General features: G+C 40.0%; 2 protein-coding genes across 5 annotated transcripts; both read left to right on the forward strand.

The window, feature by feature from the left end:
- The first annotated feature begins 6,622 nt into the window (after positions 1–6,622).
- On the forward strand, positions 6,623–22,230 carry OVA5 (Lysyl-tRNA synthetase, class II). Of its 2 annotated transcripts, XM_087331149.1 has the most exons (14): positions 6,623–6,955; positions 12,065–12,283; positions 15,385–15,496; positions 15,943–16,051; positions 16,401–16,458; positions 18,772–18,840; positions 20,047–20,154; positions 20,234–20,326; positions 20,447–20,551; positions 20,664–20,873; positions 20,946–21,040; positions 21,125–21,215; positions 21,512–21,688; positions 21,780–22,230. In XM_087331149.1, exons 1-14 carry the CDS (start codon positions 6,656–6,658, stop codon positions 21,867–21,869), a joined length of 1,836 nt encoding a protein of 611 aa, XP_087187275.1. In that variant the 5' UTR covers positions 6,623–6,655; the 3' UTR covers positions 21,870–22,230. The 2 variants fall into 2 exon arrangements, with proteins under 2 accessions (XP_087187275.1, XP_087187276.1); XM_087331150.1 differs by lacking the exon at positions 20,664–20,873.
- Positions 22,231–24,342: 2,112 nt separating this feature from the next.
- On the forward strand, positions 24,343–27,291 carry LOC147854715 (uncharacterized). Of its 3 annotated transcripts, XR_015531025.1 has the most exons (4): positions 24,563–24,750; positions 26,464–26,600; positions 26,740–26,999; positions 27,033–27,291. XR_015531025.1 is itself a non-coding variant. In XM_087331184.1 (3 exons), exons 2-3 carry the CDS (start codon positions 26,472–26,474, stop codon positions 26,842–26,844), a joined length of 234 nt encoding a protein of 77 aa, XP_087187310.1. In that variant the 5' UTR covers positions 24,343–24,364; positions 26,450–26,471; the 3' UTR covers positions 26,845–27,291. The 3 variants fall into 3 exon arrangements, 2 of the variants coding, with proteins under 2 accessions (XP_087187310.1, XP_087187309.1); XM_087331184.1 differs by lacking the exon at positions 24,563–24,750 and adding an exon at positions 24,343–24,364 and having other exon boundaries at positions 26,450–26,600; positions 26,740–27,291; XM_087331183.1 differs by having other exon boundaries at positions 26,740–27,291.
- Positions 27,292–27,806: the final 515 nt, after the last annotated feature.

Consider the following 27,806-nt stretch of genomic DNA (forward strand, 5'->3'; position numbering starts at 1 on the left):
TCCATCTAGGAAGCTGTAAACTTCGTGCCCGGCTACCGCATCTAACACCCCGTCCGTAAATGGTAGTGGAAACGCATCGGTCACTGTTGCGGCATTCAGTTTTCGGTAGTCCACGCATACCCGGATTTTGCCGTTCTTTTTCGGGACCACCACTATCGGACTCAGCCAGGTTGCCTGCTTGACCGGTTGGATAAATCCGACCCGGAGGAGCTTATCAATTTCCTCCTTCACCTTTGCCGCATAATTCGGATTCATCCGGTACCTGCGTTGCGCAATCGGTTTTGCGTTCGTACTTAGGTGAATTTGGTGCTGATAGAGCTGGGGGTCCAGCCCTCGCATGTCTTCGTACGACCACGCGAACACATCCTTGAAGTCTGTTAACAATGCTACCATTGCCTTCTTTTCTTCCTTCGGTAATTCCTTTGCAACATTTACCGGTCGGGGCTTGTCTGCTGTGCCGAGGTCCACCTCCTCGAGTTGGGATGCTTTTACCCTCTAGGATATCGTCATTTCCCTCTCTAGGGATTCCTGCGCTTGTCGCAGTTCCCGGATCGCCGCTTGGTCCGGTTCTTCCGGCGTCGTAATGTATGGTTCTACTGCAGCCGTGATATCCACCTCAAATAGTGGGACGATTCGTGGGTGTTCCTCGAGGTACCGCTCGACTTCCTCGTCCGGTAATCCCTCCAACATGTTAATGCTTTCCGCATACAATGGAGTTGCTTCCTTACTGGTGATCACCTGTGGTTGCGTCGTTACTCGTACCTTTGTTTTTCCTCGCCGGAATGTGATCATGTTCTTTTGCCAGTTCTGCTTGATATGCGTCGTTCGCAGCCATGGTCGTCCTAGCAGTAGGGGGTACGCGCCTTGTACATTAAGCTACAGCACCACGGTCGATATCCGGAATACGTGGCCTCCGATCGTTATTTCCAAATCCCGGATAAGCCCGGTCGGTCGGACTGAGCTAGTATCCGCCATGCGTAACCAGAAGGGGCATGGTTCCCATTCCCGGATGCCCAGGTTGTTGCATGTCTGTTGGCTGATGACATTTACCCCGAAGCCTCCGTCAATAATCGTTCCAGCAATTTCCTTTCCTTTCACGATTGCCGTGATCGCCGGGCTACTTGTATCGACCACCGCTAGTCCTTCCTCCGGGTTGGAGAAGAATGCCGGTGCTGGCGTCGGCTTCGGTTTGCTGACGGATGCCTGTAGGTCTGCCGTAAATCGTGGCACTAACTGTAGTAGTCGTGCTAACGGCAGCACGATTTGACAGTCCTGTAGCGCTTGCCACGTCGGGTTTTCTCCTGGCTGTATGATTTCTTCGTCTTTTGGCATATTTTGGTCTCTTACTTCTGCCACATTCTGTTCATTGGCCTCCTTGATCCATTGTGTCGCTTGTTTTCTGATTGCCTCCTGGGCTTCCCACTCAGCGGTCTTTCCCTTTGACCGGGTTGTGACCTGCTGTACTTCTGTTATTTCGGCTGTAACCATGTTGACTTCCGGCTGCTTGTCATAGCTTTTGCTTGGGCATTGGTTACTATAGTGGCCTTCCTTGCGGCAATAATAACAGTACACCTTGTGACTGTTGCTCGTTTCTGCTTTGTCCCCGGTTTGGAGGGTGGGTATGCTCCGGCGGTCGTCTTCGGTTTTTCGGTTATCCGGTACCGATACCTGGTTGTCATTCCTTGCTGCCTCCCGACGTTCCTCTCTTCGGAAAAATCCACGCTTCTGATTCCGTCGGAAATTTTGGTTCCCTTGTCGCCTCTCTTCTCTGCGTCGGTCGTATTCCGGGGCTTCGTCTCGGTCGTACCGGTCCCGGGGGTAGCTATCTTTGCGTCTCTCCTCTCGGTCATAGTTGTCGCGTCTTCTATCAGCGTATCCTTGTCGCCTCTCTTCTCTGCGTCGGTCGTCTTCCGGGGATTCATCTCTGTCGTACCGGTCCCGGGGGTAGCTATCTCTGCGTCTCTCCTCTCGGTCATAGTTGTCGCGTCTTCTATCAGCGTATCTGTTACCGCGTTCGCGTTGGTAGCGGTCGTCTCTCCGGAATCGATCCTCGTCCGGGTTCTGATTGCGCGGTTCTATGTGTCGAACCGGTGTTGCCTGCCGATTTAACAGGTTATATTCGCATCGGTCCGTTGTATGGGCTCGAGAGTTGCAGATCACACATTGTGTCCGCAGGGTGCAGTCTACTGTTGAGTGCCCCGAATTTAGGCATGTTGTACATTGTAAGGCCTGTCGGAACCTCAGGTCTTCCTCCTTTGGGAGTGCCCGGTGTAACATCCCCATCGACAAGAAGGGGCTAGTCTTGTCCATTTCTAAAACCCGATCAATAACTTGGTCCATTGTGCTGGTTTGGAAATCAAGGACTCCGCACATTGTTCGAAGTGGCTCTTTCAGTGCGGCCAGAAAGACTGCTTTGGTTTCGTCTTCGGGTGGTGCTCTTGTCAGTTGGCTGTGCAGGGTCTGGAACCGAATGATGAATTGTGGCATAGTCTCGTTCTCTTCCTACCGGGTGGTGTAGAACTGCCCGACCAATTCCCTTTGCTCAAATTGTCTGTGAAAAAACCTGAGGAATCTGGCCTTCAAGGCATCGAATGTGGCAAAGGTGCATGGTAAGTGCTTTGCGTGCCATTGGGCCGCCGGTCCTTCTAAGGTTATGCCGAATTCGGCGATTTTGGATCGTTCGGCTTCAGGCTCCGTCAGTCTTTGGGAGATATGGTTGGCTTCCCATGTTTGGAGGAATGCGTACACGTGTGCCTCCGCGTCGGTTGCCGGTCACCGAATTCCAGGGTTCTTTCTTCCTCTGGCGCCGGTGTTACTGAGTCTTCCGACCCCTCGTCCTCCCGGTCGTTTGGTGTGTCGTGGCTGCTTTTATACCGGGATGCAACGCTTCCGTCGCTTTCCGACTCCGCCTCAAGTGTTGCGAATGCTTCCGAGTCCCCGTCGCCCGCGGCGAGCGTCTGCAGTATCGTTTCCGCCTCTTGCAGGCTTGTTATGCTATTGCCTTCGTCGGGGATTTGCAGAACCCGGAACTGCAGTGCTTCTTCTGCGACTCTCTGAAGAGTTTTGGAGAATGACCGATCCCGCCGGATCTCGTCGACGGCTTGCTGCAGGGCTTCCCGTCGTTGCTCGCGTTCGGTGTATCGTCTCCCTCGTTCGGTGATGTGGTCGTTGTTTGGTCTAGACATCCATCCCCCGGTTGTCCTCTGCACTTTGCAGGAATCGTGGTCGCCAAAATAGTGTTGTCTGTCTGGCCGGACTAGCCTCAACACAGGTGTCTATCCGACACTTCTCCAAAGGGGTGGTAAGGATTGGATGCTAGGTTACACGCATAAGATGATTACAATTAAGCACAGACGGTAAACAATACCAGATACAGATAAGCACGCAATAATTACTATTGTATTACTTCCGTCAAAACACTTTACAAATCATCGGATCCTTTTATAGGCATCCGGCAAGGTTACAATCGGTGCGCTTAGGCAACCGACATCCGAATCGGTCCGGATTCGGATCGGTACAACTGTACCGGATCCGTCCCTCCGAATAATAATTCTACTATTATTTACTTCCTATTATCTGATCCGATTCCGCCTTCCCACTTGTCCTTGCTCTTCTGACCGGCCAACAGGATGAAGAGCAAATGGAGGAACCGGTTACCGAAGCCCGAAGACGTAGATATCCTCTCAGAGAGAGAAGGGCGCCCCGGAGATTTCCGGATGCAGAGCATGTCCTGCTGACCGATGAGGGGGAGCCGGAAAGCTTCGAAGAAGCGAAGGAAGACGCCCACAACCGAAAATGGTTAAGTGCCATGCAGGATGAGATGGATTCCTTGCATGAGAACCATACGTACGAATTGGTGGAGCTGCCGAAAGGAAAGCGGGCACTCCGAAACAAGTGGGTGTTCAAGTTGAAACCAGGAGATGCCGGCAACCCCCCGAGATACAAAGCCAGGATCGTGGTGAAGGGGTTCCAGCAGAAGAAGGGCGTGGACTTCGACGAAATATTCGCCCCGGTAGTAAAGATGACCTCCATCCGGACGGTGCTGAGTATAGCAGCAAGCATGGATCTCGAGGTAGAGCAGCTGGACGTGAAGACGACATTCCTCCACGGCGACCTCGAAGAGGAAATCTACATGCAGCAACCGGAAGGATTTGTGGAGAAAGGGAAGGAGCACCTGGTATGCCGGTTGAAGAAGAGCCTGTACGGACTGAAGCAGGCTCCCCGGCAATGGTACCAGAAGTTCGACTCCTTCATGACCGATCAAGGGTACCATAAGACGCAGGCCGATCACTGCGTGTTCGTGAAGAAGTTCGAAGGAGGGGACTTCCTGATACTTCTCTTGTACGTGGATGACATGTTGATCGTCAGACGAGACCAAGGCAAAATATGGATGCTGAAGAAGGCTCTCAACCGGACCTTCTCAATGAAAGACTTGGGTCCGGCAAGACAAATGTTGGGGATACACATCATTCGGGACCGGTCAGTGAAGCAATTATGGCTGTCACAGGAGAAGTATGTGACAAAGGTGCTTCACCGGTTCAACATGTCAGATGCAAAACCGGTCGGATCGACACTTCCGGCAAACTGCAAGTTGTCCGGCAAGCAAAGCCCGAAGACAAAAGGAGAGAAGGCAGATATGATGAAGATTCCATATGCCTCTGCCGTCGGGAGCTTGATGTATGCAATGGTTTGTACCCGACCGGACATTGGATACGCAGTCGGAGTGGTGAGCCGGTTCATGAGTAATCCCGGCAAGGAGCATTGGAACGCGGTCAAATGGATACTCCGGTATTTGAAGGGCACTTCAAATATGTGTCTCCAATTCGGCTCCGGGAAACCTCAACTGGACGGTTTCACCGATTCGGACATGTCGGCTGATGTGGATACCAGCCGGTCTACATCCGGGTATGTGATGACATATGCAGGGGGAGCTGTTTCGTGGTAGTCGAGGCTGCAGAAGACGGTTGCATTGTCAACCATAGAGGCGGAGTACATGGCGACTGTAGAAGCCGACAAGGAAATATTATGGATGAAGGACTTCATCGGAGAGCTCGGTATCCGGCAAGAGGAATACCGACTCTACTGCGACAGTCAAAGTGCCATCCACTTTGCTAAGAATGCGGCCTACCATTCCCGGACGAAGCATATCCAGCGGAGGTATCACTGGATCCGGGAAAGGGTAGATGACCAGGAGTTCGCACTGACGAAGATCCACACGGGCGAGAACGGGTCAGATATGCTGACCAAAGTGCTGACACCCGACAAGCTGGACGCATGCCGGAAGAGGATCAGGCTGGAAAGACACCCCATGCCGGAGTGAAGGGGGAGTTTGTTGGGAAACAGGTCCCTCCGGATGGGAAGGGAGAAGAACAGTGCCGACGAACAAACTCGGCCGAGGCCGAAACGGTATGAACCGGATGGGGAGTACCCGACTGCGGAGAGCCGGATGGTGTAGGCCCGGTATGAACCAGATGGGGAGTACCCGACTACGGAGAGCCGGATGGTGCAGGCCCGGTATGAACCGGAGGAAGAGACATATTCGTAAATATGTTTCTGAGAGCCCATCGAGGCTACATTTGTAAATAGCCGAAAAGTCATATTAGTATAAATATGACTTAGGGCAAACTTTTAGTGGTGTCGTTTTTGTTGTTGTTATTCTTCCTTGTTGGTGCAAGAAGAAGATAGAGCGCGGAACTGTACAGAGAGAGAGAGAGAGAGAGAGAGATGAGGTCGTTGCCTCTGTTGTAACCGCCGCCTGTGGCGAAGATCTGAGAGCACGAGGTCGTTGCCTCAGTGAACTCACTGTTGTATATTCCTACATAGTGACAGTTTGCAGCCTGTGGGCTGCCGTGGTTTTTTCCCCTATTTTGGGGTTTTCCACGTAAACCTCCTGTGTACCATTTCTCCCCATTGTGTCGCGTTTCATTACCTGTTTTTTCTGTGTATGAAAAGAATCTCGGTTGTGGCCGATCGTCAGACATAAGGAACTACGAGTTCTCGACATGTTAGAGGTTGGGAGCAAGGCTCATATAATTGGTGTCCATTGGAGGCGATGAATCGCCAATGTGTATATGTAACATTTGTAGTAGAAGAGGAGCTTAACAATTGGCAACAATTCGGTTCGGTTCGAAAGTTAGGTCAAAATTCAAAATTTAAAAATTTAAAATTCTCAATATTATTTCAAAATTTAAAGATTATTCTTAAAATATCAAAATTAGGCTAAAGAATGGAAAGGTTTTTAAAAAAATATTCAAGAAAATAACCAAAGTGTTAACCCTAAACCTCCAAACCATGTAAACCGTTGAAACAACAGTTTCAAATAATGTAATCTGTTTAAACCACGGTTTCAAATCGCGTAAACTGGACAACACTAAGCCAACAAAGGGCTCAAACTGAACCGAACCGTTTACAAAAACTTGATCCTAAACCCGAGCCGACCCAAACCGTTTAAACCATTAAGCCGTTAATCGAGATTGCGAGAGGAGCTCACCCATTTGGGGGCAGAAATGATTAGAATGGCAGAAATTTAGTTAAGAAAGCTATTTTTAGTTAAGAAAGCTATTTTTAGTTTAGCAGCCTCTCAAGTGGGGTAAGTCATCAAAGGAAGGAAGGAAAGGAAGGAAAGGAAGGAAGGAAGGAAAGAGCAGGGGAAACGATGTGGCAGCCGGCCCTGTACACCTGCGCCGCCCATACTACCTCCCCATCCTTCGTCTTCATGACAGCCCATCGATCCCTTCACTTCACTCGTCGTTTGTGCATAACCACCACCAATCTCTGCTCCTATGCCCCTTCATCCTCATCCTCATCCTCATCATCATCATCATCATCATCATCGCCATCTCCTCCTTCTGCTGCTGTCGTTGTAGTGGAAGAATCTCCCCGCCAAGTGGAGCCACCTTCACGAGCTGCAGCTACCTCGGATATCGAAGAAATTCGCCGCCTCCGCTGGAAGAAGGTATGTACATCGGGTCATTGTTTATGTTAACCTACTTGTTTTTTTTTTTACATTAATCCATTACATAAAAATGTAATTTGGCTATGCCATCCATGGGTGGATGCTCGAACTATATGAAATGAGGGTAAAGCAACCTAAATGTAATGAGGATCATATACAAGATAGATGATGATATTTTATCATCTCATACTTTGAATTTTTACAAGATAGATTCCCTCCTTGGAAGAACATTTATGATCCATGGATCCCTTAAACCTTGTCTAAACCCATAAGAGGCATTTGGAATCTGTAACATTCTTATTCTAGCTTGTCATAGACTATGTATGGTGTATGGGATTTCCTAGCTTTTGAAAGAGTAGCTCATGGAAAACTTATCCCAAACGACATCCCTGAAAACAGTATTTCCATCTTGTTTTCTCCTCTCACGAACCCGACATGTATTATTTTGGTTAATTATTTTCCCAAGAATGCATTCAACCATATACTTGTGTTTATTGATTGTTTATTAGTGCATATGTGCGATTGAATTGTTTCAAAAGAACTTCATGCATTTTATCACTAGATATGTGTATGGTTTCTTGAATGTGCTCACCAATGCATATCTCTCTCACTGGCTATGCTTTAATGCATTTAGGTTTATGTATATGTGCTATAAAACTATTCATGTAGGGTGGATAACCATTGGTGCAACTTGTTTAAAGAAGTCAATGCTCCATGCGAGAATAGTTGCGTCTTAGATAACTTTGAAGGAAGTATTTCTAGTTTAAAAGGGTCCAAATGCCATTTGAATTGTAGCAAATCAAAGAAGTCTAATTCCCAATGGCTTTGATTTCACTATATGTTATGCTTAAATTAGGTGTTCAGAATTGCAGAATAGGATTGAGTCTCTTTTTCTTGAAGTTGCTTGTTTTAAAGAAATAAAAGATCGGTAGAAAACTGTAAAGACACGTCCATGAAGAAGACTGATGACTCTAGCTGTTATCAGTTCTTTGAGTCATGACTCCATTTTGACCCTCCTAGTAGCATTTTTCCAGAGCTTTCTAGGGACATTTTTCTGACTTTGATATTTTGGCGTTTGGACCACTTGGACATTTTTAACCTTTAGATTTCCTCCTGTGTACAAGGTTTTATAGAGTCTGGCAGTAATTTTCTGGAATGAACTGGAAATTTCCCAAATCAAGTGGGATTTTCCATTTATGCAAGAGAATATGTGGGAAACTGTTGGAATTTAACACAGCAGTATTTGTGGCAAAAATTAGGTTCCACAGGTCTGTGCACATTGCAGAACTAGGCATTTCTCTCCCATTTTATTTTTGATGCATTATCACAGTGGAATGTACAAAAATTGGTGGTAAAGACCTAAGAAGTTGCTGAAAAACTGCAGTTTTAAAGGTTTTCCCCAAATTGATTTCACAGCTCTAAGCAAAAGTCTCTGTCATTATTGTGACCTATTTTTGCAGAAATTTTGCAAAAATATAATATTTCTTATAATATTGGTAGAAATATAAGAAAATTCTTAAAATATTTATGTAAATTGATTTTCACTTTATTTGGGGTTTTGGATTAAGTGTGTAGCTCTACTGATATTAAGCGTCTCCATGAGATAAAGAGATTCATTGGCAAAGGTTTGGACCTTTGAAAATATAAGATGCATGGGATATTATTTTTGAAAGATTGTGATGGTGCACTAGCAGCAATAAAACCGGGTGGTATGAAGGATGATGCATGGATCACCCTCAACAAGAAAGCAATTGCATATTGTAAGAGGGTTATGTCAGATGAGATCTTGGAAGATCTCAAGTATCTTACTACAGCACATGCTCTTTGGGAGAAGTTGACGACCACCCATGAGATGAGCACACCTGTTAATCAGGTGCATCTCATGAGGAAATTGGTCGTCATCCCACTGGATGAATCGAAGATTTTTGCTGAACACATTGGCGTACTTGCATATACATTATTCCAATTGCAAGATTCGGATTTATTTCTCTTCAGCGACAAATGGAAGGCCATTTTGTGCTTTTGACATTGCTGGAGTATTGGTATACATTGGTGGTTTCATTATTGTTTAACTCCAGTCATAGACTGCTAGGGGGACAATCCAAAATTATGAAATCAGGGGGAAATCAAGTGGTGAAGGCCATATGATCAGAGGAAGATTGGAGAGATGGGAAATGTAGAGTAGAGAAATAGGAGCAAAAGCAAAGGTAAACAATTCCATGTAAGATGCTATCATTGTGGCAACAAATGCCACACAAAGCCAGACTATAGGTACTACAAAAAGGATTAAGAAAGAAAGAAAAACACTGAAAAGAAGGAGAAAAAGGAAACCAAAGAGAATTAAGACAGCACCAAACGCAAGGAGAATATTATAGATCTAGGTACTAAAGTAAGCTTAAGATAAGGATAAAGAAATGAAAGATAGAAAGGAGAAAGAGAAAGAAGGGTGCCGATCCACCTGACCACCCCCGAGCGAAGGGATCGAGACGGACTCGAGCCTCGATCGGCGTCCCATACCACCGCCGTGGCGTCGAGTCCGTACCTGGTGCTGGCGCGCTCGCTACAAGAGTTGACCCACCACACGAGCAGAGTCTCGATGTAGTCAAAAGATGATCCAATGAGGGTAGCTAGGCCTCTTATTTATAGCGATACCCAAGGCCCCCAGGCAAGTTCACACTTGACCTAATGGGTTGTCTCAATCCCGAGGATTAAAAGTAATCCTCCCTTTCTTTACACTCTCGTTTAACCCTCACACTTATCCACGTGTATAGAATACTACGGTAAATTCTTACCACGGGATATTATATGGTCATGCCCGTAACAGAGAAAGCCAAGATTGTCTCTAGTGTTGTTATTGAGGAGTTATTTGATGGATATGACATACTTTGTGCTACTCTATCTAATGATGCCTTTTTGTCTCTATATATGAATAAGACACAAAAATAACTAAGGATGCTCTCTCATAGGCTTCAATAGTGGATTTAGGTGCATCCTTTCGTGGGATAACTACTAAGGAGTGATGCTCTACATTTCATGTAGGCAGTTTTGGCAAGGTTTTTCCTGCCAATAATCATGCATATTCTATTGATGGAATTGGCACTATGCATTTGACCTTGCATGAGGGTTAAAATCTTGAATTTCGTGCTGTCTGATATATATGTAGCATCAAGAAAAGTCTTTTATTTGTGGTACAACTGATATGCATGAATACTGTTTTCAGTGGCAGTTCTTTTAAATTAACCAAAAGTATAAGCGACACCTTTTGCGTTTCAGAAATTTCATGCATTTGTGAACATGGATTGTCCACATATAAACATGACAAATGAGGAAAAGAATAGAGTGACCCAAACTGATATCATTAAATTGGATAATGAAAAAACATGGTTCAGCCCCACATCTCTCGGTAGGAAGATGATTCACTATAGGGATGGTTCTCTCATCAGGCCGTCTTATATTGACACACATCTATCTCATGCACTGTAGAGTGTTTTAGGATGGCTCAAAACCTTTTCAAATCAATTAGAGATTGAGATAGGCAAATATGCACACAAATATATGGAAGAATGAAGAATGGATCTGCCAATTGCACCCATTGGGGGGATGAAATCAAAGGAACAATATGTTTGCCATTGTGCCATTTTTTATGAAATAAGAGGGAGATATATCATTGCCCCTTCAAACAAGTATGGTGCAAAGACCAATGATGGTTCAGATTTTCTGTGCCAGAACTCTTGAGACATAGAAACAAAGAAAGATATATTAACGTCTTGTAAGAGTCCAAAATGACCTATAAGACCAAAGAGAAGGTTACATCTTAAAATTTTGTCTCATCTTCGATAAGAACAAATCAGAATAAATGTAACCATAGAACGTAATATTCGTGTTCGTGCAAGCATTCAAACGTTTGGAAACGAACACGTTTGAAATGGGAAAAATACCTGCTCCTTTTTTTTTTCTTCTGTTTCATTTATTATCATTACAATTTAGCTCACCCTAGTGGTAAGGAGTCATGCTATTGCTATCTATGTCTTGGGTTCGATTCTCAATTTTCTCATCTCTCTCATTAGTACCTAGCAAAATTTTATGTTAGTGTTATAATAGTTTTTTTCTTTTAGTTTTTATTATTAGAACTAAGCACAACCTAGTGGTAAGTTGCTGTGCTACTATTACTTGTGTCTTGGGTTCAATTCCCAACTTTCTCATATCCTCTTGTTAGTGTCATGGCAAAATTTTATGTTAGTGCCATGTTCCTTTTTCTTCTTTTTCTTTCTTTCTTTGTTATTAGAAATGAGCTCACCCGAGTGGTAAGTTGTTATGCTACTACTGCCTATGTCATGGCAAATTTTTATGTTAGTGTCATGTTCCTTTTTCTTTCTTTCTTTCTTTCTTTCTTATTAGAAATTAGGTCACCATAGTGGTAAGTTGTTATGCTACTACTGCCTATGTCATGTTTTCTTCATATTCTCGAATATACGTTTTATGAGTTTTTGATCGTTTTGTCGATTACAACGGCGGCGAGATCATGGTCCATGAAGCCGGGGCCAACGTGCATGAAAAATTGCTTTTCCCAATCCACTGTAACCCTGATGCAATGTTCTAGTCAGGAACCCATTTGTGTAGTCCTTGATTGACTTCTAGAATGAGTAGGATAGGTGGGGCGAAAGGAAGTTGTGATTGTTCCTTGTTGATGAGCTTGTGTGGTTGTATGTTTTCCTTCAACATCCTCTCCTGCTATCTTGACTTCTAGCAAAAAAAACCACCATTGTTCTTAGCAATGGGCACGGTTTCGGCTCAAACCGAACCGAACCGAACCATTAAGCCATGGTTTAACGGTTTATTGGTTCCAAAACAAAATAATGGTTTGGTTTGGTTTTGATTCTCGATAAACGGTTCGGTTCGGTTCTAAAACTCGGGTTTATAGGTTTACAAGTTTGGTTTAAAGGTTTATAGGTTTTTGGTTAACTTTTTTTTTTTACCTTAATAGTTTATTGATGTAATGGTTTAATTTTTGGTTAACTTTTTTTTTTCGATGGCAAGAGATCTTATTCTTCAAAATATTTTAAGCTGTTTATTAGAAGTAATAAATGGTAATGTTGTGCATTCGTGTAGGCTGAAGGGTTAAGAGCCATAGGATGTGAACCCTTTGCATATTCATGGGAAAGAACTCATACCGCTTTACAACTACAAAACCTGTATGAAGGATTATCAAATGGTGAAGAAGCAAATGAGGCTGTGGATATTGTATCTGTTGCAGGAAGAGTTATTGCTCGTAGGGCATTTGGGAAGCTTACATTTCTTACCTTGAAAGATGAATCAGGATCTATTCAGGTAACTACATATTAATTTGTGAAACAATATTTTTCATTCATCCTCTATTTTTGGTGTGGATTTTGCATGCAATCTGTGGGAGACAATATTTGGAACCACGGAAAGCATGAAATCTGTCTTTATTTCTGACCTTGAAAATTTCAATAAAATTCTGAAATGCATTGATTGTAAAAAAAGTGATTAACAATCTTTAGAGACCATTGTATATCTGTAATGGTGCTAACTTTGAATCCCTTCAAAACACCAAAACAGGAATCACAGCTTTCCTATCACATTGCACAGCGCATGGGATAGATGTATGTCCATATAAGGTGGCCTGATGATGAATCCATCCTCCGATCTGCGTAAAAAGTGCGTCTTCTAGTGGGCCATCTTCGTACCCAGTGATATTTTAGGACTGATCCATGTTGTCTTGTTTTCCAAGTTAATAATATTAGTTCGGATCATTCTATTCTTTTCCGCGTTGGTCATGTTTAGATGGGGACAGTCCAAGCTATATTGGAATGGGTGTAGTGCATTTATGCTTATGTCATGTGACTCAAACCATTGCGGCATTTCAGCATACCAACAATGAGTGTCTCCAGGTTCAAATAATTGTCTTGATGACATGTGTCAACCTTGAGTACATTCCTTTAGGGAGCTCCCAAAGACGTTACATACAAGTCACTGATTGGAATAATGCATCAGTGATTATATGGGCTGCTCTCATCACTGCCTGAATTAATCATGGGACACTGATGCTTTGCAACTTATCATGCGGGAAATCATTGACTCTAAAGGTCTCTCTAAATCTTTTCATTAATTCGCCTTGTTAAGACACAGTCCCCACGTTTCTACTCCATATAGAAGAGTTGGTGTCACAAGTGTATCAAACAACCACAATTTAGTTTGTGGCTCTCGGAATTGCAAATGTGCACATTGTCTTTCGAGGACACCAAGGGCTGCATATCCACGAGAAAGTCAGGCACAAGCTCCTTACTGTAAGGAGAACCTAGGTTCCGTAAATGTCACTCCTTGGTATGTGTAGGATTGTGTGTATTCCACCTTTTCCTCTCCCAAGAAGAAATCTGCTTCTGGTCTTGTTACCCATGCTTAAGTGGTGTTAAACTTCATCACTTTAATTTTATCCATGTTTATCGATAATCCTTTGTTTGTACAAAATACTTTTAAGGCATTTAGAGGAGAACAATGATTTGATCCAAATCCTAGATATAGTAGGATAGAGATCAGCCCCTTTACACTTGTTAGAAAGGTAGTTCACTATAATGACATGTTTTCACACTCATCACCTGATGGATTTTCTCATGGGAAAGAAGCAATAATTTTTTCTTATCACAATTTGTATCATCTACTGAACAATATTGATCCCATGTGCTATGGCCCCTCCCCCTCCTATGAAAAAGTCAAGGTACTTGGGACAGGTGCATGCCTTCTTTTTGTGTCATAAAGTGACTGATGCAACTCATAAGGGACCATACCGTTGTCGTGTGAATCTTCTCACACTATGTAAAAAAATAAATAATAAAATAAGTACTTTATATTAGCTTAATGGCATGTTGTAGAAAGATGGATGTTTGAGAAGATAGGGAAAGTAGAACTATGATTTATCCCACATAGATAGGAAACTTAAGGCTCTGGCTATATAAGCACCTTGAGATCCCTCAGTTTTCATTTGTGCTAAGAACACTTTGGCCACTTTGTCTTGATGGATGATGGTGGCCAAGTTCCCAAAAATCGGAAACCGGCCGGTAAGCAAAACCGGAACCGGGCCGGTAAGCAAATTGAAATCGGAAAGCAAATTGGAACGGGCCGGTAAGCAAACCGGAACCGGCAGCGGAGCCGGTGAGGCGGCGACAATCGGCGATCGGACGGAAACCGGCGACTGGACGAGGTTGGACGCAAACCGAACAGATAACAAGATCATGTGGTTATTAAAGTAAAGTAAAGGGAACTAAAGTAAAGGTCATGTGGACGGTCGCATGCAACTAAAAGAAAAAGCCATGTAACTATAAATAGATGCAAGTAAAAGAAAAAGCTATGCAACTAAAAGTAGAGGCCATGCAACAAAAAGTGGACATGCTATGATCAACGGAGAACTCCATATATATTCCATTTTTTTTCCTATACTCATCCTCTCGCCATTAATTTTCTTTTCCTTCTCAGCTCCCTTATCTTAGGGAAGCCATATCTCTCATAAACCCTAATTTCCCTACGGAAGCCATAAGGCTCATAAACCTTAATTTCCCTACGGAAGCCATAAGACTCATAAACCCTAATTTCCCTACGGAAGCCATAAGGCTCATAAACCCTAATTTCCCTACGGAAGCCATAAGACTCAAAAACCCTAATTTTCCCTACGAAAGATCCATCACTCATAATTCCAAATTTTTCCACACGGAAGCTATTCAACTCATAAACCATAATCTCTTATCAAAACTAAAAAACCCTAATTTTCTATAGAATCCATATCTTAATTTCCTCTTATCTATTACTCTAGTAATCTCCATAAACTAAACTTTTATAATTCTGATCTTGGGATTAATTGTAATCTTTCTTTTCTATTTATTAATGAAATTTGTCAATCTTTCTCATTTTCCATTAATTGTTTAATATAAACATACGTATTTGATATCTTCCGGTCGGAGGCCCCGGGGTCCTGCCTCAAGTTCACGTATCCTCGTCGTATTTTCGCGACACCGTCTTTTATATTGCATGATTTGATGACAAGTAGATAATTCTTTTATTTTGCTTTAGTAGTGTATCGTAAAAGGAGAATTCACAATGACATCAAGTTTTATGGTGATTACATCAATAAAAGATGAATGGAAACATAAGTTGGTTGAATATGAAGTTTGAACAAACTAATCTTTCATTTTGGCTCTACATATTTCAGCGCATGCTTTCATTTGGCAACATCTAAGTGGGATATTTTGGAATGTTTGTTATTCATGGAGATGCTCATAATGCCAAAAGCTGTCATGGTCATAATTGATCTACTTAAAATTTCTGCAGTGTGCATCAACATGATTCTAAAATTATTGCGTGTCTTTGTTTTTGCATTATCCTGATGAACATGAACTTTCTTGGTGGTTTTTATGTAGCTTTACTGTGAGAAAATCATGCTTCCTGAAGGCAAGTATGGGCAACTGAAGGCTTTTCTAGATATTGGTGACATTATTGGTGCATCTGGCAGTATGAAGCGAACAGAGAAAGGTAAACAAATGCTTAAATTCACTTAATGCAACTGTTATATAAGCTAAATAAGAACTTTTAACTTTGATATTTGTATTTGCACAACTTAATGCAATAAAATAGGCTGGATTAATTGAGACTCCTTTAGTATTTGAATTCTGCATTTATTTTCTTCCAAGGCTCTTTCTATGCTCTATGATGAAATACATCAATTAACTATGGATGATTTCTCACTGTGATAATTTTGTCTTGTTTGCATATTCAAGCTTCTTAACCTAAGTCACTCTTCTCATCTTTGGAAATGCAATCTTTTGAATAGCCCAGTTTCTAATTTAATTTTAATAAGCAAGTTTTATTTGACATACAAGTGATTGTTAGTAATGGAATTGTCTGCAGTATTGGTTTCTAAATAAAGTTGCACTTTGACAACTAATCGACCTCTTTGAAATTGGTTTCTGACTAATCAGGAGAACTTTCAGTGAAGGTGGTGGAGTTTTCTATCCTTACAAAGTCACTTTTACCATTACCTGACAAGTGGCATGGGCTTGTTGACATTGAGAAGAGATATCGACAGCGGTAAAGTCAGGGTCTGTGCCAACATTGTTGGCTTGATAATGATCAGTGGATTGCATTTGTATTAAATCTCTGAACAGCCTATTGTAGTTAAGAGTTTAATCGGACTATAACCATAGCATTCTGAATGTTATATCTCAATGCTAGATGTGTGCAGATTCTCTCTTTCCACTATGGATGTGTGTATGAAGCTTATTTGTAAAACATATTGGAGTTACTACTGAAAATGATTCTACTCTCTCCTCGAATTTAAAATAAAGTAGCATTTGTCAGAACTTTCAAGCTGGAGGCTTTCTGATATTCATTGTAGTGCTCTTCTTTGGTAATTTACTGTAGGCTTTTTGGTTTCCAGGTATCTAGACATGATAATGAGCAATGAAGTTGCAAATGTTTTCCGATCTAGGGCACAGGTACTCTTCTTTGTTAAACAAGTTTACTTTCTCTGTAGCTCCATTTTCTTATATTTTTGTGCATTTGAGATACTGATTATGACATTAGCTTGCATGGCCATCGTTTTTCCTTTTTTCAAGTACACAATTACAAGTAAATTATAAGTCAGATCCATGGGAGTCTCTAATATCTAGAAACTAGCTTCATCAAAATATTTGAATCAATTAAATTTCTATTGTTCAGTAGATTTCTGTCACAAGCTGTTATTTAGGTTTTATATAGTTTACTTCATTCCTGGAACAATCGGGCAGAGTGTGAAACGACTCAGAAGAAGGGTCCTTAGACTGGAGGCTCCATAGACCACAGGCACCGGAATTGGCATGTCGCTGGTTGAGTTAGTATAGGGTTCCAATGTGTGTGGATGTGAGCTCAACCAATCATAAAGTTGTGGCTTATAAAGTCACTTTAGGCTAGGCTCGACAGAAATTCACTTTAAAATTGAGTTGCCTAAGATTTATTTTCCAAAGAAGTGATGATTGGAAAAATGAGCGAGAGTTGCCTTATTCAAACATCTATCGTTTGATGTCGAAATTCAGCTTTAGAGCTAATGAAGGGCTATTTTGGAGTACTGAAAATTGATTTTGTCAAATGTTTTTTATTTTCTACTGTGTCCTTATCATTCAGACTTGGTTTTCCTGCTACATGGGAAGTTTCACATCTATAATCTAAGATATATAGACACTTGAACAAATTTAACAATGCCTTTAGAAATGTGGATGTAGTGTTGTGTGTTGAATGGTTTTATGGGCATCATGCATTGTTAGTTACCAACAACAAAAGATTACCCTTGTACATAAAGGCTAATCTTATATATTAAGTTTAGAGAGCAGTCCATTGTTATCTTAGCCACGGCAATCTGTAATGTAATGAAAAATCAACTTTTTGACTGCTTATTGTAGCAAAAAATGTTAATGCACATGAAGTTGAATCTAATGACAAAGATAGGCAACTTCACAAATTGATTTTCGGATTCTCTATCAGGAGAGTTACCTCCTGAACTGCTAGAAGATCATACAATTGATTTGGTGCCAAGAGGCAATCTATGTAATAGATCACCTTACAGGGTAAGGGCAGCCCTTCTAAAAAATTAATGGGTCAGGTAAATGAACATTTAGGTAAGGGCTGATTCAGCTGAGTTCGTCTTGTTATCGTTCAAGTACTTTTAGTGCAGAAGAAAGATGGTTCTTGGTGCATATGTACTGATTATTATGCATTAAACAAATCCAAAAGCAATATCCACTACAAATCATTGATGATATTCTTGATTTGATAGGAAAGACTATTTAGCAGAATTGATTTAAAAAGTCACTGTAATAGATTTGGATTAGGCTTGAGGATGTAAAAAGACTGCATCCAAACTGCTTTGATCTCTCTGAATTTTCCTTACAGTGACGTTGTGAACCTCAATTACATGTTATGGTGCACTCTTACAAGGAACATGTCCATGGGATACATTTGGTTGTAATTTCTAGTGAGATATTTAAGTATTAAAGAGAATGAATTCTTCTTGGAGGAGATACATTTCCTTGGACACATTATCTCAAAGCAGTCATGCAAATTGATGCGTTAAAGTTGAAGTAATTGATTCATGGCCAGAGTTGAAACTTATTCATGATGTTCACTGTTTCATAGGTCAATACTCTTTTTATGGAAGGTTCATAAAAACATGAAATGATGAGATACGGATTATAGAAGGTTTATAGAAGGCTGGTTCAATTGGGGTTTTGCCAGTAGTAGGTGAGGCATTGAACTTAAAAAAAGGCCCCTATTTGAAGATTGTGATAGAATGGAATCTCACTGCTTGTAATAGGAGTAGAATAGGGACCTTTCAAAGTAATTATGATGGCAATCCTTTTCTAGTCAAGTATAATAGTCCGCTGCGATCCAGAATAGATCAGAGTATTAACCCAGCAGCCTGTATTATAATATCATTGTTTGGTCTCTAATGACGATATCTTTCTCTTCTTCAAGTTGTACTTTGCCTTTCTCATGAACTTCAAGGAGTCAAGCTACACAAGTTAAATCATTTTCGAACCTCTTAACAGTATCTGTACACCAATAAATTCTGTTGCATCAATTCAAAAGTTATTGTCATATCATGTCTTCAAATAATTGTTGTTATTGCCATTAATATCGGCATCTAATCAAGGATTTCTGATTAAGAGAGTAATTACTGGAATACAATCTATTGCATCCCAGTTACACTTAGTCATTGACACTGATTTTTTTATCATAATGATATATTCTAATTGTTTATCTGTATGGAGTTTCAGATAATATCTAAAATAAGAAGACTTGTGGAAGACAAAGGCTTTATTGAGGTTGAGACTCCTGTGCTTCAGGTATGCTATTTGGCTTATATGTTTGATTCGTTGGCATTGTTAGAGATGCAAGAAATATGCATTTGAAAATCTCCTTCATACTTCTTTTTGTGGTTGAACTCATTGAAGTGTGTCACACTCGGTGTTGTCTAAATCCTAATTTTAATACCTCAATGACATCAAGTTTCCAAGCCATGGCATCTACTGATGCATTCTTAGCAGCATGATAGTTTTTGAGAACTAGTAATAACCAAGCAGCTCTGCAATATCACCACTGAAAGATCTTCAGCCTAAATCATGATGGATGTGATCCTAGCTTCTCAATGACATCCTCAATCTCAAGGATGCAAGGAATAATCAGTCAAACTTTCTGTGTAAGGAAATGTATGTTGCACCTTCCAGCATCTCAGGTGCTCAACTCAATGTAATTTGTACATGTGGGTCTCACAAACATGGAGAGTTTTGTTCCAGACAATTGACTTTGATTCATACACTTGAATCTTTAGTGAGTAGATAAGTCAGATCGTAAGCATTAAGCAATTGGATGACTGGTTAAGAAAGAAGTGTTAGGGTGATATCTTGAAAATGTTGTGAATTAACTGTGCTTATCCTTCATGATCAAGAACGAATGCAGGCTGATTGTTATAAGAGGGCAGTGTATGTGGAATAAGGGAGCTATCAGCTGATTTGTTTATGCAAATAACCTTGCATACCGCAGGCACTCATTTCAGGCTTAAAGTTGATTGTGTATACATTTGCTGTTTTCCTATTTATGTTTCACCTTTAGATACTGAAATTGTTTGCACAATAAGTGAAGTTGATTGTGTATGGATTTTCTATTTTCCTATCATGTTTATTCCGATAAACATGGAATTTTTCCAAGAGTTTATACCACAAATGTATGTTTAATTTATTTCATTGGAAGATGTTGAGAATGGATGATTACCGACTATAATAAGATAGTGTATGTCTTTTAGTTTCTCAATTTTCAACTATAAGAATGGCTAAATTGAAGAAGATAGTTTATATGTCTTGCAGTTGAACATTGTCCATTATTGTATCTTGCCAGAATAAATTATGATTGATTTGCCTTACAAGCATTCCAATTGGTCGTCATGTATCACATCTTTTCCATTTTGATGGATTGCCATCAATTTTTTTGAAGTTGTATTACAATACGTTTGCATATTTTCTCTCTTATAAAATTAACTCTTTACTTGAATAAAGGGAGCAGCAGGAGGAGCAGAAGCCAGGCCTTTTTTGACCCATCACAATGCATTGGACAGATATCTTTACTTGAGGATTGCGACAGAACTCCATTTGAAGAGGATGGTGGTAATCAACAGATTTTATTGACTTGTTTTTTATGAGTAAAATATTTTATCTTTATTCTTGACATACATCTTCCTACAAGATTGGAGGCTTTGAGAGAGTATATGAATTAGGTCGCATATTCCGCAATGAAGGGATTTCTACCAGGCACAACCCTGAGTTTACTAGCATAGAGGTATTTACAAATGTATTTGGCTATCAGCAAAACCAAGATCACTATTCAAATTTGAACTCACTAGTTTGCTTCAGGTTTTATATTCTTATTAAATTTCTCCTATTGCTCTGGGTTGTCCAGATTTATCAAGCATATGCAGACTATAATGACATGATGAATATTGCAGAGGAGCTAATAACGACTTGTGCAATAGACTGTAAAGGAACTGAAAACATTACCTATCAGGTTGATACTCTGAAAACTTCTTGATGTAATTGTAACATTCTGTTTCTCTGATTGAGAAGGGCAGAGATGGAAGTATTGATGCACTTCTACACATTATTCTGCTTTTAAATAGGGAACTGATATCTCCTTGAATAGACCGTGGAGAAGAGCTAGCATGCTTGAATTAGTGCAAGAAACTACAGGGGTCGATTTTGGTAAGGTCTATAACAATCTGGATGATGCAAGAACTGCTGCATTATCAGTCCTTTCTGAACGTGATGAGTCACAAAAGTTCCATAATAATGTCCTTAGCTGCAGCTCTGTGGGACAAATTTTGAATGAGGTGAGATTTGCCAAATTTTAGCTTCTGATATAATAGAATTGGATTGGGCACTGAATGCTATCTGGTTATTAGGTATTTGAGGCATGTGTTGAGAAAACATTGATCCAGCCCACCTTTGTGATTGATTATCCCATCGAAGTCTCTCCTCTAGCAAAACCACACAGAAGGTACACTTGTCATGGGTATCAGTAAATAGAGAACGTTCTTGTTTGATTACCAAATACTAACTGTATATCCTGTATAAGGAATAGTCTGCAGGGTTTTACAGAGAGGTTTGAGCTATACATATATGGAAGGGAGATTGCAAATGCATTCTCAGAGCTGACTGACCCTGTTGATCAGGTATCATCATCGTTTTTAAAAATAGTCACCACTCCTACCTAGGATGTCTTTGCAAATTCGGTCAGTTTTGGTCTTGTGATTATCCTGAAAATTAAATATGGGAGAAATGGGGTATTTATTTTATTTTACTTCATGGATAGGGAGGTGTGAACATTTGTGGTGTGGCTGTAGGCTGTAGTTGAACTTTCGACTTATGGCATACAGGGAAATGGCCTAAAACACTAGGTTAACCCTGAAGCCAGAATTGTGGTATGGATATGACCTAGCATGGGGCTGACTTCTGGGTTATTTTTCAGAGAAAACGGCTTGAATTACAAGTAGATACTCACAATCAACGGGCAGCTTCAGCTAAAGACAGGAGTAGTTCCTCTGCCAACAATGAACAAGAAGAAGAGAATGATGCATATCAAATTGAACTAGATGAAGACTTCCTGACTGCTCTCGAGCATGGCATGCCACCCACAGCTGGGATGGTATGTGTCCAACTTTCCTTCAAGAATTATATAAGATGTTGTTTCTGTGGTCACGCTAAGGCCCTGATGGCAAGTTGGTCTATTATTGCAGGGTATAGGCATTGATAGGATGGTTATGCTACTCACAGACAGTGCAAGTATAAGAGATGTTATTGCTTTTCCTGTCCTCAAGTCACAATAGCTACAAAACTCAGGAGTCTATTCAAACATTGTGAGTACAAGAGATTCTATTATTTTTGGTGGCTGGTAAATCGCCACCACTCCATTTGCATTGTATCTCATTTCCTACCCTAGGGTCCCCAAGTAAATGAGTTGGTCCTTTTGAGCGAGATGAACTATTGTAGTAAATTGCCGTTTGTAAAAGGTTTCTTTGTTCCCTCAATCTTCTTAAATCTGTCTAGGAAGCGTTTCAGTAAAAGTAGATGTTGCCTCTAACATCATAGAAAACAGATTTGCACCTTCCATTCACCTTCTCCTGTAAAACTTTTCATTTCTCCAAAGTGGTTTCGTTATTAATTTAGTTGCATTCTTTCCTATCTTAAGTTGGTTTCAGTTATCTACATAGATGTCTCCTCAACACAAATTCGTCCAACATTTGCTTCATAAATATGGTTTCACGTGTAGCTTTTTGCTACTTCTCTATATATGGTGTTTGAAGTGCTTCATTTCACAATAGGTACCTTTGTGAAGTCAATTTAAACTTCAAATGGTTTCCAATGCTAAATTCCATGATCAGCTATTTCTTTCATGACAAAGCTACAATACTGTTGTGAAGGGAATAACAGAGAATTCCAAATTATGCATTTACTTCTTGGATTTCTTGTCCAATTCAATATTATGAAACAAGTTGATAAATAGGTAAACATTAGTCTCTAATAATAGTTTGTGGGGAATGTGAGCAATTAATGATTGAAAGGAAGACCCTATTTTGTAGATTACTGAAAATACCTTATGTTTTGTAGATTGCTACTAATCAACTCAAAAAATTGATGTGGTAGTCACGAACTTATGATGGGGTTTTTAGCAATGGGCCCGGTTTCAGCTCAAACCGAACCAAACCATTAAACTGTGGCTTAATAGTTTATTGGTTTGAAGATAAAAAACTGTTTGGTTAGGTTTCTAATGTTACTGTTCGGTTCGGTTTGGTTTTGAAATTCATGGTTTAGCAGTTTATCGGCTTATTGGTTTTGGTTTAAAGGTTTATATGTTAAATAAATTTGTTAAGTTTTTATTATGAAATAAATGGTTTGGTTTCAAGGCCAAGAAATTGAATTGAACCGAAATTGAGTCGGGCCCATTGCTAGGGGTTTTGTAGATATTTTATTTTTCATTGAAAGTTTAAACAAGATCTCATGTGTATAATATATGTATCATGGATCAATAATTCTCATAAATCTTTACTTTTTCATTGAAATGTTAAACCTTATCTTTTGTGTGTAATACGTATGGAAAGAGTTTAAGAAATATGGTAACATACAAAGAGCATTCTAACTTAGCCATTCCCATCTTTTGAGGAACGATCTTGGATAGTTGCAATCGAAACATATGTGAGAATGGTTGTACATTGCATTGAGATAGTGCAAGGTGAAGTTGGAACTCATTCTAAAATCTCTCGAGCAACTTTCATGTATTCTCATCAGTGGGTTGAGGCATGTGTTTTCAACAGTTTGATCATTCTTTTGATATGATTTATTTAATGAAAATGGTATTTTTTAAAGCTATTCTTTACTTGAAATTTGGTGACACCAAAATATCCTTCTTCTATGTGAAGCCCATGATTTGTCTCAAAGCATGCCATCATGCAACGCTGCTTTAAAATACTAGCAAACCGCAATAGTTTGGTTTGAACCACATCGAACCTTAAAACAACAGCTTAATGGTTTAAATGGTCCAGTTCAAGTTTAGGTTTTTGTAAATGGTTTGGTTTCAGTTTAGTTCGGTTTGGGGGTTCAACTATTCAGTTTGAGCCTTTTTGGCTTAATGATTTTTGTTTAAAATGGTTTGATGGTTTAGGATTGACACTTGATAATTTTCTTAAATATTGTTTTTAGCATTTTAAGCCTAATTTTGATATTGTATATTTTAAGAAAAATCTTTAGAAATTAAAATTTGAAATACTGAAAATTTTAAAATTCGACCTAACATTGAAATTTTGAAGGTCCGAAATCTCTAAAACCGTTTGGTTCAAGCTAGAATTTTTCGTAACAGTTTGGTTTTAACTATTTGGGTTTAAACGGTTTCATGGTTTTGGTTTGACACTCTCGAACCGAACCGTTGCCGATTATACGTTTGGTGCATCAGAGTATTGCCACAGGTAATGTAACTAGTTTGGTGCATCAAAGTATTGCCACAGGTAATGTAACTAATTTGGTGCATCAGAGTATTGCCACAAGTAACGTAACTAGTCGATGTCAAATCATGATATGTGTAAATCACGTTGGAATCTTGATGTACATACATACATATATGTATCCTGAGGTTTCAAAGGCCAAGAAACCGAACCGAACCTTTGTCAAAAAATAAAACCAAACATTCAGTACCCGTTTTAGCTAGTAATGCCTAATATAGACTGTTCTTTTTATCTTTTCTAGGAAAGACCTATCCTGCCTTGCCTTGCCCCTGCCCTGTCGATCCATTTCGCCTTCGTTTTTCCCTGTCTGACGATCGCGGCGAGAGCTTCTGCTCAGGTAAACGCCTGAACAGTCTTTTCCCTTTCTTTCACAGATAGGAGCAGAAATCTCCATTCTCCTTCTGCTGTCCTGCAAATATTCATCAAGAGCTGCCTGTGTGTGTGTGTGTGAATAACAGTAACCCCTTGATTAATTAATATATCCTTGACCTGTTTCAGCAACGGAATGCATGAACTTATCCACCATTAGTTACTGTGGATTTAGATTGATTTGGATTTGTTAGTATGGAAGTTTGAAGAGACTCTCAAGTTTGTGTGTTCTTCTTTTTCTGCATCCAGATGTTACAAAGATTTCATTGCCAAAGAGTGCTAGACCATATCGACCTATAATCGCCAAAGAGTGCGTTTTTATCCGCCTCCTTTTTCTTTGCAGGTAAGTTCTGTATCCTTATTACTTCTCTTCTATGTGTAATTTGAGCAACGTGATTTTCTACTAATTCGAGATCACGGTTATGTGCGCTTCCACGTAATTTTACAATCATATGCATTCTCAGAGTCAAGGAGAAGAATGACAACATTCTTCAATTGAACCTTATCAAAGCCTTAGATTCTGAATCTGACGGGTCTTGGATTCAAGTTGATTTTCCAAAGTCAAGTTAATTATCTAGCAGAAAATGCAAAGAATTCGGTTTGCCAAATCCTATGGATGGATGGATGGTTCAGATTTGTCCCTTTTATCATGTGAACATTTAGAATGGATACCCAAGTTGAGAGCAAGAATATGAGAATGATCTTTACAGATGGATGGCTCATAAAGCCCAAAAACAAGAAACATGTATACCTTACAGATCACCTCAATGAAGCTTAGACAATTTCCAGTAAAGCCAACTACCTAAAATCCTTGTTTCCATCAAGATTGCAGGTTGAGACATGCCATAAAATAGCATAGCTGATCATGATTAATTTACCAAAATACTGAATCTTCCATGACGCTTTCGAGATCCACCTTTGTGTTTATTCTTTTGAGGCAACCGATGGGAAGAACGAGCATAAAATATATATCTTGGATAATTCAGGCCATGTTCAAGCAATAATATAAAACATCTGTGTTGTGATAAGAGGCTCACATTGCAATCAAGAGGTACATGATTTTTTGGTGCTCTCTAGGTGGGACATGGGGATTTGTTTTTCTAGTCCCATCTTGTGCAATCAAGAGGTATCTACCCAATCTTTAATTTGTGCATACCATACACACTAAGATTTCGTGAGAGTTTGCAAGTGGCGATTATGAATTTTCTTGATGCTGGGGCTCTCATTGGAAACTGTTGTGTAGAATGCAAGCAATTCCTCAAAATCCTTAGTGGTTTGGGAAGACAAATGATGTTTGGTAGAAATGCCTAGATTTACAGAAAAGACTGTGAACCTGGAAAAGTTATGAATGCTAACTTTGAAAAGATAAAGTTGTTGCATGTGTGCAGTGTTACTATATAGGGTGGACAATGGAATCTACTCGTCACGCACAGTTGCAGAAAAACATTTATTTTAAATTTCTGATTCTCTTTTGTCAAATTCATTTTTTGCGAGAAGGAAGTACGATTTTATTTATTGAGCACTCTTTGTTTTTATATGGTATATTTATGGAGCTGATCAATGTTTGAAACTTGTCTAGGTTTATTTCACAAATCAATGTTCAAAATTAGTCTGTCTATTTTCAAGTCATATCTAGTTTCTATAGTAATTAGGACGTATCATAATCTTATAGGCCATTCTATGTGTGTGTGTGTGTGTTTTGGTGAACACACAATTATATTAATAAAAGTGTGTGAAAAACACTACTTACAATGGGTGTCACAATGGAGTATAGTCACCCACTAACTACACAGCATGGGTAGTGAAACATGCTGAATTGCCGATAGGTGAGACGAACTCTCCACTGAGGAAAGAATTTTCACTTGCTCCAATAAAGAAAATTGTCACATTAGTACTCCCTTCAACTGCAGATATGCTTTCACTCCATTCTCTCTCTCTCTCTCTCTCTCCAACTATCTTGTAAAACTGACTGTAAAAAGCTTAAAAAGGGATCTCCTACATTAGAAATGATAGGTGTGAATCCATCTATTTTCAAATATAACTACTGTCTGAACAGAATTCAGCATGTCTGCCACTGGAACAAAGAAGGGAATCTTGGAGGTTTTCAAGTTTGCATGCTATGTTGGCATTCCAATTTCGATGATGTCAGTTTTCGCCAATAATCCTGATAATTTGGAGAAAGTTATCCGTAATGTAAGTACTATGTTCATCTCTCTACATATAAAACATGTGGGAGAATATCATGTTTTTCTTTTCATGCCAATGATATCAATAGCCATGAAAGCATATCAGACTTCTGAATTGTGTTTTTGTATTCATTTGTGAATTACAGCGTTCCTACGTAGTATATCCTCCTGAAGGACCTCCACTACCTCCTCCAGAGGAGATAAGGGAAATGATCCGAAAGAGTAGAGCTGCGTCAGAGTCTATGAAATAGGGAGTTCCATATATTTAAACTTTTGGATCAAAAGGATTCCTGATAGAAATGCAATGCAATGATAGTCTTGTAGATACTGTTATATGCTAAATCATACATCCATGTATACTTTATGGAAGTCTTCCCTTTTCCTTGAGTCAATGGAAATTTAGCAGGTGGATTAGTTACTGCAAATGGATACTGAGCAGGTGGATTTAAGGAAGCCTTCTTTTTTCCTTGATTTAAGGGACACCGAGTGCATTAGTTACCACAAATGTACCATTTAAGACAACTTTGGAAAGGTATATAATTCCTACCATATCATGCCATGCCATTGGCATTTGCATCTTCTATGTTTTCTCACCCTCGATATGTCGTTCAACAAGTATGAATGAACTTTAACGAGATAATGTGTGGAATAGGTAAGAAACGATGCATTGATTGAAATGGAATGATTATTTATCTTGATTATGATCACATATATCTATCGAGAAGTTCAATCATCACCAACCAACCCCTAGGGTATCTCCATCTTATGTACTTCTCACACTCAATCTTGAGTTTTCTTTCAATCTCTTCCTCCATTTGTTTTCTTCCTTTTTCACAGAGATTTGTTGGTGTTTTTCATGTTTTCTTTCTGCTGTTCTATTTCTTCCTTCTAGAGAGAAGTGCTCCTCATTTGGCATCTTTCTTTCTCTTCTGTTTTTTGCCCACCCTGGCATTCTTTTCTTCTAATTTTGGTTCATCCCTTTTGCAAAACCGCATGGCATATACACTTGTCAAAGAGAAGCCCATTACAATTGAAAGAACTACTTTTTGTGAGAATGTAAGGAGCAAATGGTTTCCACGGCCTAATCCATATCTCCTAATGCATGCAAAGTACATTAGGGTTTATGTCATCAATAAGTGTAAAACCCACAACAAGCCCAACAACTTTCATGTATATTTCCCCAACTCCAAACCTTGATTCTAGAACTTAACAA

Source organism: Azolla caroliniana, unplaced genomic scaffold (genome assembly GCF_043228905.1).
Source record: "Azolla caroliniana isolate FFs.n. ecotype wild unplaced genomic scaffold, voAzoCaro1.0.p SCAF_15, whole genome shotgun sequence".
In the NCBI taxonomy this organism is placed as follows: Eukaryota; Viridiplantae; Streptophyta; class Polypodiopsida; order Salviniales; family Salviniaceae; genus Azolla; species Azolla caroliniana.

Excerpts from the sequence above, each read along its gene's own strand:
- OVA5 (XM_087331149.1), top strand. The coding sequence starts at position 6,656 with ATGTGGCAGCCGGCCCTGTACACCTGCGCCGCCCATACTACCTCCCCA. Across the intron at positions 16,052-16,400 it reads GAGAAGAGATATCGACAGCG|GTATCTAGACATGATAATGA; the intron begins GTAAAGTCAGGG and ends TTTGGTTTCCAG. Across the intron at positions 20,552-20,663 it reads CTGAAAACATTACCTATCAG|GGAACTGATATCTCCTTGAA; the intron begins GTTGATACTCTG and ends GCTTTTAAATAG.
- LOC147854715 (XM_087331184.1), top strand. The coding sequence starts at position 26,472 with ATGTCTGCCACTGGAACAAAGAAGGGAATCTTGGAGGTTTTCAAGTTT. Across the intron at positions 26,601-26,739 it reads TGGAGAAAGTTATCCGTAAT|CGTTCCTACGTAGTATATCC; the intron begins GTAAGTACTATG and ends TGTGAATTACAG.